We start from the raw sequence: 12,057 nt of genomic DNA, 5'->3' as shown, positions 1-12,057 counted from the left end.
TACTTTTTTTTTTCCTTGTTCCTCATTTGGGACATATTTCTCTGTGTCCTCATTTTGATTCTTTGTGTTTGTTTCTATGTATTAAATAGGTCAGGTATATTCCCTGGTTTTGAGTGTAGTGGTCATGTGTAGAAGATGTCCTGGACTGTCTTCTAAAGCATTTCCCTGGTCACTAGAACCAAGTGCTCCAGGGGTGTCCACTGTGAGGACAGCATTCAGTCTCCAGTTATAGTTGAGCTGAAATTGCCTTCAGCTCAGCTCTCTGCAATGACTAACTTTGCTTCTGTGGGTGCAGTGGGCATTTCTTCATCCCTGAACTGATGAAAGACATGAATGAGGCCACTGTGGGCTTGCTGGTGGGGAGGGCTGTCAGTTAGCCTAGCTGTAAGCAACTAGTCACAGTTGTGACTGCACCAAACGGCAGGTCTTTCTTCCTGCACAGCTTGCTAAGACACAAGGTTGTTAGAACTGCAAGCATGGTGGTCTGTGGGGATATCTCTACCTGCTCCCCAGGGCAGGAGTCATTTTAGAAAAATGCATACCAAGGTGAGAGGTTTGGATGATGCAGGTCTTCAAGAGAATACCAAGACAGGGTGCACAGTTATAACAAGTTTGATGGAGAGTGCTATTGCTGGATCCTTCAAGCCTCTAGGTATCTTGGCCATGTGAGGGGAAAATATATGGAACCTGCTAGCACTTTTGTTCCTAGAGAAATCTAAAGGTCCTTGCCCATGCCCCCCCCCCCACACACACATTCTAAGATTAGTCAATAAACCATCACCATACCAGTTTTCAAACTGCTATTTCTATGCTGTGTCTTGGGCTGAGTTATTTAGTGTTATGACTCATTAAAAGTGTGGAATTCATTGGCTATTACCCATCAGCTACCCTAGAGTTTAGCCAGCTAATTGTCAAGCCCCTAACTTTAAGCCCCACTGGTTTTGAAAGTGAAAAGTTATGGGGACACTTCTTCCCAATGCAGGTCTCCAGGACCAAGGGTGCCTGGTGTGGAGGCTGATCCTCTTGCTTCTTTATACTTGTGATGTTGCTTTCCTTTCCTTTTCTTTCTTTCTTTCTCTCTCTCTTTTTTTCTTTCTTCTTTTTTTTTTTCTTTTCTTAATTTCACTGAAATTCCTAACCAAGTCTTTTCCTGTCTTTCCCTTTTTGATGTGGTCTTCTCTCTATGATTAACTGTGGAATATTTTTCTTCCAGTTGTATCCAGGTTGTTTTCTGAGATAGTTGCACAGATGTAGCTATTACCTCACTGTGTCCATGGTAGGAGGCAAGCTCCAGATACTGCTATTCCATTCTCCTCTTACATTTCTCTAAACTTGCTACTTCTAATGCCAAAGTCAAGAAATCTGTGTTCAGTTTGAGTCCCAGACATTGATTCTTATTTTATTTACAAGAAAACTTTATAATGTCAGAGATTTCAGAGAAAACTTAATTTTGAAGGAAAAAAAATATTAACTTTTTTTCTAACTTAATAATGTCACAATGACATTTATAAGTAAAGAAACTTGCATTGGAATACTAGAAAATCATACATGAAAAGTTCTCTTTACATAAAGCCACAATCACCTTGGTTTCCTGAAACCACACAACATCATGTTGGTATTTTGTGGGAGATACAGGAGAGAAGCATCAAAGGAAAAGACTTTAAAAGGGAAGGGAAGGAGAAAGTGCAAGGCCTTAGGACATGTTTACACAGCTGAACAACACTGAGGCTCATAAGGAACATCTAGAGCCATTAACATTGGCCAGGGCCGGATCCTCCTTCACACCTGACCCTTCCTGGTGTTATAGAAACCAATTAACTTGAAATTCAACCTTGAAAAGCTAAACCATTAGATTGATTAATACACTTGCTTAGCTGACTTTATGCATGTAGTCTTTAGCAATTATCCTAATAAAAAGAAGCTTCATTCTGGAGTCGGGGCCTCATTCCTACTCGAGAATGAGGACCTTCACTTAACCACACTTTGTGGACTCATCTTTTGCCTCTCTGTCCATACTCCCTGCAACAGTATTTCAAATTGGTTTTCAACCGTATCTTTTCCCATGCTATACATATATCCTTTTCACAGCTGGGGAGCAGTTTTCAAGCACTAAAATGTCACACATTTTCCCATAAACTTCCTGAGAGCTGCCACCACTTCTTTGTTCCTCAGGCTGTAGATGAGGGGGTTCAACATGGGGGTTAGGATATTGCTGAACACAGAAAGAGCTTGGTCCTGCTCTGCACTATGGGAGGAAGTGAAAGTCATATAGATAAATATGTTTGGGCCAAAGAAGAGACTCACCACAGTTAGATGGGAAGAACAAGTGGCCAGAGTTTTTTTCCTGCCTTTGACAGAGTTCATACGAAAGACAGTGAGGAAGATGAGAGTATAGGAAACTGTGATGAGACTGAAAGGTACAACAAGCAACACAATGCTTGTCACCACCACCACTAACTGGTACACTGAAGTGTCTTCACAGGAGAGCTTAATGAGGACTGGGACCTCACAGAAGAAGTGGTGGATCTCCCGTGACCCACAGATGGGAAAATGCATAGGGTAGACTGTATGGATAAATGAACTTATAGAGCCTCCAATCCAACAACCTAAAACCATGTGCATACAGAACCTGGGGCTCATAATAATGGGATAACGCAATGGGTTGCAGACAGCCACATAGCGGTCATAAGCCATGAGAGTCAAGATGAGGCATTCTGACATTCCCAACATCAGGAAGAAGAAACTCTGTGTTCCACAGCCAATCCATGATATGGTTCTTTTCCCAGTAAAATAGTTAGAAGCCATCTTTGGAACAATGGTGGAAGTTAATGTCAAGTCAATGAGGGAGAGTTGACTGAGGAGAATGTACATGGGCGTATGAAGTCGAGAGTCTCCCCAAATTAAGACAATCAAAAGTATGTTTCCCAGGAAGGCAAGAATGTAGACAAAGATGATCATAAAGTTGAGGACAATAGAATGCTGAAATTCAGGAAAGAGTCCGACAAGGATGAAATCGGTTATTGAGGATTTGTTTCCACCCACCATGCCTCTAAAATGTAAAAGGGCTGGGGGACAAATCAAATGGATTAGAACAGCTCACATTCAGTACAAGTCTGATATCAATATGTGGATGTAAAATTTTATATCTTTTTCTCTACCTTTAGGATTTCATAATATTTACTATCAGAGATATTTTACTATTCATTGCTGAGCAATTGCTTAAATATTTCTTAAATAGATAAATTACAAAAAAATAATCAACTTCAGTGCCTTTAGTCTCTGTTGAGTGTATTTTTTTCTTTTTTTCTTTTTCTCTTTTGTTTCTTGTTTTCTTTCTTGCTTGCTTGCTTGTTTCCTTTCCTTCTTTTGACTAGAGAATCTTCTAAATCTATGGATATATTTTCTACAAATATGAACCTAAAACTTTATATGTTACATCTGATAATTATGGACTCTAGTTACTAACTCTTGTATATTTAGAAGAAAAAAGAAAGAAAAATCAAATTAATTCACTCAATTTCACTTTAAAATTACAAATAAATTATTTAACAAAATATTAATGAGATATCATGTTAATTTATTTTGGCTAGTTATCATGGCATACATATAGGTGTGAAAATTGCCAGACTTTTGACCTTCTTGGAAGTCATAAATTATAATTTATTATAATAAATAATAATTATTATTTATTCAAAATTAATATAAATGTATTTACTTATATAATCATAATATGTAAGTTAAATTCTTATAAATTATATAATTATTATTTGTTATATAATTTTAAATATATCTTAAATATAATTGATTATAATTATTATTGATAAAATAACTTAAAAAGAACATGTGTCCAATAAATATTTATTAACCACAAGGTTGAACAAAGTCCATGGAATTCAGCAGGACCCCTTTTCAAGCAGAATGTATGACAAATACCCTCAATACAGTTGCATTCCTGGCGAGAACTAAAGCTGTTTCCCTCCATGAAACCTTACTGAAAGTAGACTAAGACACTCCAATCTAAGTAAAACAAAGTTGTACATGTGGAAGTTCCATGTGCATCAGTGTTTCCCAGCAGATGGTGTTGATGAAGCACTCACATCAAAACACCTGGAAATCCTGATCTCCATTATTAGAGAAGGAAACTTAGGATCGTTCTTTTCTGTATGTGTATGTTTAGATTACTTTTGTGACAAAAATGTGTTAGTTGTTCACTTAGTCATAAGTCTGCTGAAATATAAAATAAGAAGCTAATTATTAATCGTTTTCCATCCTTAATGAGCCTAATCACTAATATTGCTAAAATTATGTTTATATTATTTCAGGAAAGTGACAAACTATTTCTTGGAAAATCTGCACCATTTATTTAGTTTTCATTCTAAATTTATTAATTTTTTCAATATATATTCAATATTATATTCAAATGTTGAAAAGGAGGCTACCATGAATTAGGACATGGTCTGTATCTTCAATAAACTATGAGTTTAAATATAGAATTATTTATAACAACAAGTCACCAAAAAGTAAAATACATGGCTCTTGTAGGGTGATATATCAACACAGAGAAAGATCTGAGTAAGATGAGGGTGGAGAATGATGTAACATGTAATTGAAACTTTATCCTGTAATTGAACCTTAGGATCCAGCAACTCGTGTAATTTTAAAGGCTGAGGAAATGGTTTGTTTGTTCTGACAAAACTTACATTGCATAAGTGAATGAAAAAAATTAAAATTCTTACACAAATTATTCAAACAATTTTGAACTGTATAAACTTTAAGTTTTCAATTTTTTCATTCTTTAATTACCTCATGGAACTATTGTGTGTATATTTATATTATGATGCATGGCGCCGTCTATCGTATTCTTCACTGAGCTGAAAAACTCATCCCTATCGGCATTTCGTGTTGAATTCATCTGTCAGCTAAAAACATCTTACCTTTTTTCTATAATAAATATAATAAAAGGACCTCTGTGATTAGGTGCGTGTGAGGCATGACACATTCCAAGTGCTCAAAATTTATCTACAGTTATTATAAAGATCAGCAGCATTGAAGCAGCCCTGTTTTGCGATTTGTTTTGGATCTGTACTCCAACCTTAAATTATACAAGCCAGATAATTCTTCAAGGTTATGAGTAAATAGCTTCATAAATTTTAGAACGCTAGTGGCAAAGAATATAAACATACAGATAATACAGTAAAAGATGCAATATTTAGTGATTTTGGAACCAAATATTGAGTAAAGAAAAATAATCCACATGTGTTTCATCCATTGTTACTTAGTATTTTATGTAACATTTTGTAAATTCTTTTCAATGAATAATTAGCTCCCTGGAAGTGGGGAGCAAAACTATTGGTTGTGTGTGAGGAATAAAAAAATATGAATGATAGTACAACCAGACTACAGACAATTTTTTGAATAGAAAAATCTGTCATTTACTAAAATTTTTGAATTATTTATTAAATTTCCCCACAATAATAAAACAATTTTATTAATTTAACTCAATTGAATAACTTTATTGATAGACAACTCAATATATTTTCATTATTTCTTTAATATATAAGATCAATCTACTCAAAATGAGGAGTGAAATGTTACATTAACTATAAGGTTTTACTGACCTTTCAAAAAGTCTTGTGACTTATGAACATTTATGTCATTTTAGGAACATAGCATGCCCTTATTGTTAGCATGATTTGAAGTTATGTCTATATAGATATGTATAAGGAAAATTAAAATGAAATCATAACTCAGTAAATAAAGAGTTTTTATAAAAGCATTAGGATAAATTCAAGAGATTATCAATATATTAACTTGGTTACTGAGTGTAGGCACATCTTTGAATATATCAGCTTTGAGTCTAAAATTGTAGCAATTCTCATTCTTAAATGTTTTACTTAACATCATGAGTGATGCCTGAACCATATTATGTCAGGTTTCATCATACAAGATTATTTGTAACACGATAATGTAATTAATATCATTCAGGCAGTCAAACACAAATTTTATAATTCCATACAGCTTTATCTTAGACCTGGATCCTGAGTACTATGAAGTACTCATTTAAGACTGTCACATATTTTTCCTTTTACAAGTACAATAACCAAAGTCTGACATCTGTGAAAATTAACAATAAGTATAAAAATTCCCTACAGAATTTTAATTACCAGTTATGGTTCAAAATCTTTTTTTTTCCCTGCCAGTTTAATATCTACTTCAAATTCTACTTATCTCCAGACACTTCTGCTTCTTGGATTGCTGACAACTTTTAGATATTCCATGATCAATTGTATCTTCTCACTATGGAGCATTTAGCTATTGTTTTGTGTAAAAAAATAAATGGAATTTCCTTGATGTTGATAGAGAGATATACATTTTGGGAATAAGCCCAGTGACTATGATTCTACAATACTATGTATATTAAATACTGGTTGGTATATAAGCTAAGTTTTAACTTGGTAGATTGCTTAGTAATATGTCATCACATTCTCCAGAACTTTGTAGTGAATGACCTAAGGGAACACAGTCCCCAGACTTTAATTAACTTTGATTACAGAAAGTAATAGTGAACCCAACACTGTGCTCTTCTACTGACTCACTAAAGCCAGAAGGTATGCCCATGCTCTTAACTCTCCTGCTTCTTTTTTTCTAATATCAAGAGAAAGGCACATATTGGAAGTCCTAGAAAAACCATTAGGCAAGAAAAGATATAAAATTCATCTTAATTAAAAAATAAGAAATAAAGCTGACACTCTTCAACTAATAAACATTTATTAAAGTTGCAGGGTACAAAGTCAACATACAAAAATCTGTTGTGTTATATAGACTAACAACAAACGATTTGAATGAGAAATTATAAAACTGATCACATTCACAATTGCATCAAAAAGAATAAAATACTTAGGTACAAATTTAACAAAGGAGATGAAAGATCTGTATGTAGAAAACTATGAGACATTCATGAAAATAAATGAAAACGTTCAAATAAATGGAAAGATATTATTTTATGGATTAAAAAATTAAAATTGTTAAAATATGCACACCCCCAAAGCAATCTACACAGTAAACATAATCCATATCAAGACCTACAAATAGCCAACAGACATAAAAAAAATGCTCAACAGCACTAATCATCAGAGAAATGTAAATTAAAACCAGAGTGAGATATTATTGTTAGAATGTCTGTCATAAAAAAAGAAAGAAAGAAAGAAAAAAAGGAAAAAAGAAAAAAAAAGAAAGTATATCCATATTTGGTTGGGTTTTGGAGAAAAGGGTGCTTTCATGCATTGTTAATGGGAATGTAAATTGGTCCAACAACTATGGAAAACACTATGAAGATTTCTCAAAAAAATTGAAATACCATATGATCCCACAATTCTACTTTTAGATATGAAACAAAGATAATAAAAAACCCACTATTGTTTTAAAAAATATATGCACCCCCTTGTTCATTGTAGCATAGTTACAATAACCAAGATATGGAAAAAATGTGTCTATTAATGGGTGAATGGATAAACATACATATATATATATATATATATATATATATATAATGAAATGTTACTCAGCCATAAAAGAAGAAAAAATCTTCCCACTTGTGATAACATGTATGGATCTTTTTATAGACGAGTTTTTTATTTTACAGTTGGGAGTCTATACTGCCTAATCTCATTTCAGTATTTTATTAATCCCTCTAATTTTTCCTGTCAGCTTGTTTTCTGTATTTTTGAGTCTGTTTATGTTTTTGGTCTTTTTTTTTTTTTTTTGCTCATTTGTTTTGATTTTTAGCTTCCACATATAGTTGAAATTATATGGCATTTGTCTTTTTCTGTCTAGCTTATTTCACTTAGCATAATAAACCATAGGCCCATTCATGTTCTTACAAATGCAAGATCTCAGTCTTATTTATGGCTGAAAAATTTATTATCTATCTATTTATCTATCTATATATCTAATCTTTCTTTCTAGTTAGTTCTTATTAGTTAATATAATATAATATTGGTTTCAGGAGTAGAATTTAGTGATTCATCACTTACAATAGCACCCAGTGCTCAAAACAAAAAGTGCCCTCCTTAACACACACCACCCACTTAGCCCATCCTCCACTCACCATCTCTCCATGAACCCTCAGTTTGTTCTTTACATTTAAGAGTCACTTATGTTTTGTATTCCTCTCTCTTTTGCCCCTGTCTCCTATGTTCATCTGCTTTGTATCTTAAATTCTACATATGAGTGAAGTCATATGGCAGTTGTCTTTGTCTGACTTAATTAATTTAGCATAATGCACACTAACTCCATCTACTTCTTTGCAAATGACAATATTACTTTCAGTTTGAGAGCTTAGTAATATTCAATTGTGTGTGTAATATATATACTATGATATATATGCTATATTGTAATATAAACTATATTTGTGTCATATATATATATATATATACCACATATATGCCATATTTTCTTTATCTACTCATTGGTCAATAGATATTTGGGCACTTTCTATAATTTGACTATTGTTAATAATGCTGCTTTAAACATCAGGGTGCATTTGCCCCTTCAAATCAGCATTTTGTATCCTTTGGGTAAATACCTAGTAGTGAAATTACTGGGTTGTAGAGTACTTCTATTTTTAACTTTTTCAGGAATCTCCATGCTGTTTTCTACAGTGGCTTGAAGAGTTAGTATTCCCAAAAAGAGTGTAAGAAAGTTCCCCTTTTCCCATGTCCTCACTGGCATCTGTTCTTTCTTGTGTTGTCAGTTTTAGCCATTCTGATGGGTAAGAAAGAGGTGGTATGTCATTGAGGTTTTGATTTATATTTCTTTGAGAATTTTTTCTTGTGTCTGTTAGCCATCTGGATGTCTTCTCTGGATTATTCTTGCATTCTTGGAATATATTCCACTCAACCATGATGAATGACCCTTGTAATGGTGAATTGCAGATATTTTGTTGAAGATTTTTCATTTATGTTCATTAGATGTATGTTTTTCTTGTAGTGTTAATATTGTCTTGCTTTTTAAATCAGGTTAATGCTGACTGAGTAAAATATATTTTCTCGTCTATTTTTTGGAATAGTTTGAGGAGAACAGTTATTAGCTCATTAAAATATTTGGTAGAATTTGTGATTTCTTCTGGTCTTGGACTAGTGTTTGTTGGGAATTTTAAATTATTGCTTCAATTTTATTACCAGTATTTACTGTATTCAAATTGTCTATTTCTTCCTGATTTACCTCTGAGTTATTGTACGTTTCTAGAAATTTATCCTTGGTCTAGCTTGTCCAATTTATCGGAATACAATTTTTCACAATAATGGCTTCTGTCTCTGTGTGTGTGTGTGTGTGTGTGTTCTTTTCTGTTACTTTCATTTTATTTCACTGTTTTTCCCTGAGATTGATTATTGACTTTACTGTGACTTTACTGTTAATGCTTGGATTCTGTTATCTTTATTATTTTTATATTTAATTTTATTTTTCATTTTTTATTTATTTTGAGAGAAAGAAAGCAGGGAAGGGACAGAGAGAGAGAGAGAGACAGGAAGAGAGAGGGAGAGACAGGAAAAGAATCTCCAGCTGACTCCATGTTGTCAGCACAGAGCCCAGTGTGTGGCTCAAACCTGCGAACCATGATCATGACCTGAGCCAAAACAAGAGTTGGGCGCTTAACTGACTGAGCCAGCTGGGCACCCCTGTTCTCTTTATTTTTTGTGTATCTATTATTGTTTTCTAGTTTTGGTTAGCATGAAGTTAATAGATAATATCCTAAATATATAGATGACTATATTAAGTTGATAGTCATTTAAATTGGCTCACATTCTAAAATAACTTCATTTTTACTAACTCTCTCATTGAATTATGTAGGTTGTCATCTTTTATTTCTTTTTATTTTGTGAGGCTTCTCGTTTTTTTAGATATAATTGATTTTACAAATTTTGTCTTTCAAATTTTTTCAAAGTTCATTTATTTATTTTGAGAGAGAGAGGGACAGAGAATAGTGGAGGGGCAAAGAGGGAGAGAGAGAATCCCAAGCAGACTCTGTGCTATCAGCACAGAGCCCAGTGCAGGGCTTGAACTCACAAACCATGAAATCAGACCTGAGAAAAGATCAAGAGTCAGAGTCAGGTGGCTCAGTTGGTTAAATGTCCAACTTTAGCTCAAGCCGTGATTTCATGGTTCATGCATTTGAGCCCTCCATGAGGTTCTGGGCTGACAAGCTCACAGCCTGGAGCCTGCTTGGGATTCTGTGTCTGCCCCTGTCTCTCTGCCCCTCCCCAGCTTGTGCTCTCTATCTCACAAAAATAAATCAATATCAAAAATTAAAAAAAAAAAGGAAGATGGCAGCGTAGGAGGATGCTGGGCTCACCACGTCCTGCTGATCACTTAGACTCCACCCACACCTGCCTCAATAACCCAGAAAACCTCCAGAAGACTAGCAGAATGGATTCTCCAGAGCCAAGCATAGATGAGACGCCCACGGAAGAGGTAGGAAGGGCGGAGAGGCGGTGCACACTACACGGATTGGCAGGAGGGAGCTGGGGCAGAGAGGCAGCCTGCCAGCAAAGCAGAGCCCCGAGTCTGGCTTGCAAAAGCAGAGGGGTCAGACAGAGTGTGTTCTGACAGCAAGAGGGACTTAACATCTGGAAGGTTATAAGTTAACAGCTCTGCTCGGAGAGAGGGAGGACTGGAGGACAACGGGAGGGAGAGTTGTTGAACCCCGGATGACAGAGCTCAGCTTGGCAGGGGAAAAAAGTGCTCACCAGCGGCATCTCCCTTGCCGTTCCCCCAACCAAAATACCAAAGGGAACCAGTTCCTGTCAGGGAACTTGCTTGCACCAAGCAAACACCCAACACTGTACTTCTGCAGATCCATCCCTCTGGCAGCGGGTCTGACTCTCTCCTGGTGCTGCAGGACACCACCCGAAGAGGATCTCCAAAGGAAAAGCGAGCTGAGCCTGCCTCTCCCGCCCTTGTGCATCTTGCCGATCCACCCCAGCTAATATGCCAGATCCCCAGCACCACAAGCCTGGCAGTGTGCAAATAGCCCAGACAGGCCACCCGACCCCACAGTGAATCCCTCCCCTAAGAGAGGGGAAGAGAAGGTACACACCAGTCTGACTGTGGCCCCACCCACCAACGCAAGTTATTCAAGACAGCACAGGGGAACTGCCCTGCAGTTCCCCACCACTCCAGGGACTATCAAAAATGACAAAACAGAATTCCCCCAAAAGAAACTCCAGGAAATAGCGACAGCTAACGAACTGACCAAAAAACGATTTAAACAATATAACAGAAAGTGAATTTAAAATATTACTCATACAATTAAACCCTGGGATTGAAAACAGTAAAGAGGACAGCAGAGAATCTATTGCTACAGAGATCAAGGGACTAAGGAACAGCCAGGAGGAGCTAAAAAATGTTATTAATGAGTTGCAAAATAAAATGGAGACAACCACAGCTCGGATTGAAGAGGCAGAGGAGAGACTAGGTGAACTAGAAGATAATATTATGGAAAAAGAAGAATATGAGAAAAAGAGAGATAAAAAAATCCAGGAGTATGAGGGGAAAATTAGAGAACTAAGTGATGCACTAAAGACAAATAATATATGCATAATTGATATCCCAGAGAAGGAAGAGAGAGGGAAAGGTGCTGAAGGTATATTTGAAGAAATAATAGCTGAGAACTTCCCTGATATGGGGAAGGAAAAAGGAATTGAAATCCAAGAGGCACAAAGAACTCCCTTCAGACATAACTTGAATCGATCTTCTGCACAACATATCATAGTGAAACTGGCAAAATACAAGGATAAAGAGAAAATTCTGAAAGAAGTTAGGGTTAAACGTGCTCTAACATATAAAGGGAGACCAATAAGACTTGTGACAGATCTCTCTACTGAAAGTTGGCAGGCCAGAAAGGAATGGCAGGAAATCTTCAATGTGATGAACAGAAAAATATGCAGCCAAGAATCTTTATCCAGCAAAACTGTCATTTAGAATAGAAGGAGAGATAAAGGTCTTCCCAAACAAACAAAAACTGAAGGAATTCATCACCACTAAACCAGCCCTATAATC

The 12,057-nt window shown here is 35.6% G+C and overlaps 1 protein-coding gene across 1 annotated transcript; it reads right to left on the bottom strand.

Annotated features, from left to right (window-relative positions):
• Window positions 1-2,109: 2,109 nt before the first annotated feature.
• Window positions 2,110-3,045, bottom strand: LOC124508914 (olfactory receptor 2T27-like). Its single transcript, XM_047075619.1, has one exon. The coding sequence runs from the start codon at window positions 3,043-3,045 to the stop codon at window positions 2,110-2,112; it is 936 nt and encodes a 311-aa protein (XP_046931575.1).
• Window positions 3,046-12,057: the final 9,012 nt, after the last annotated feature.

Source organism: Lynx rufus, unplaced genomic scaffold, assembly GCF_022079265.1.
Source record: "Lynx rufus isolate CCGP_SWC_20201006 ecotype Redwood Valley unplaced genomic scaffold, mLynRuf1.p SCAF_1, whole genome shotgun sequence".
In the NCBI taxonomy this organism is placed as follows: domain Eukaryota; kingdom Metazoa; phylum Chordata; class Mammalia; order Carnivora; family Felidae; genus Lynx; species Lynx rufus.
The sequence above is the reverse complement of the archived record's forward strand: the minus strand, read 5'-3'. Positions and strand labels throughout refer to the sequence as shown.

Coding starts and splice junctions, on each gene's coding strand:
- LOC124508914 (XM_047075619.1), bottom strand. CDS start 3,045: ATGGTGGGTGGAAACAAATCCTCAATAACCGATTTCATCCTTGTCGGA.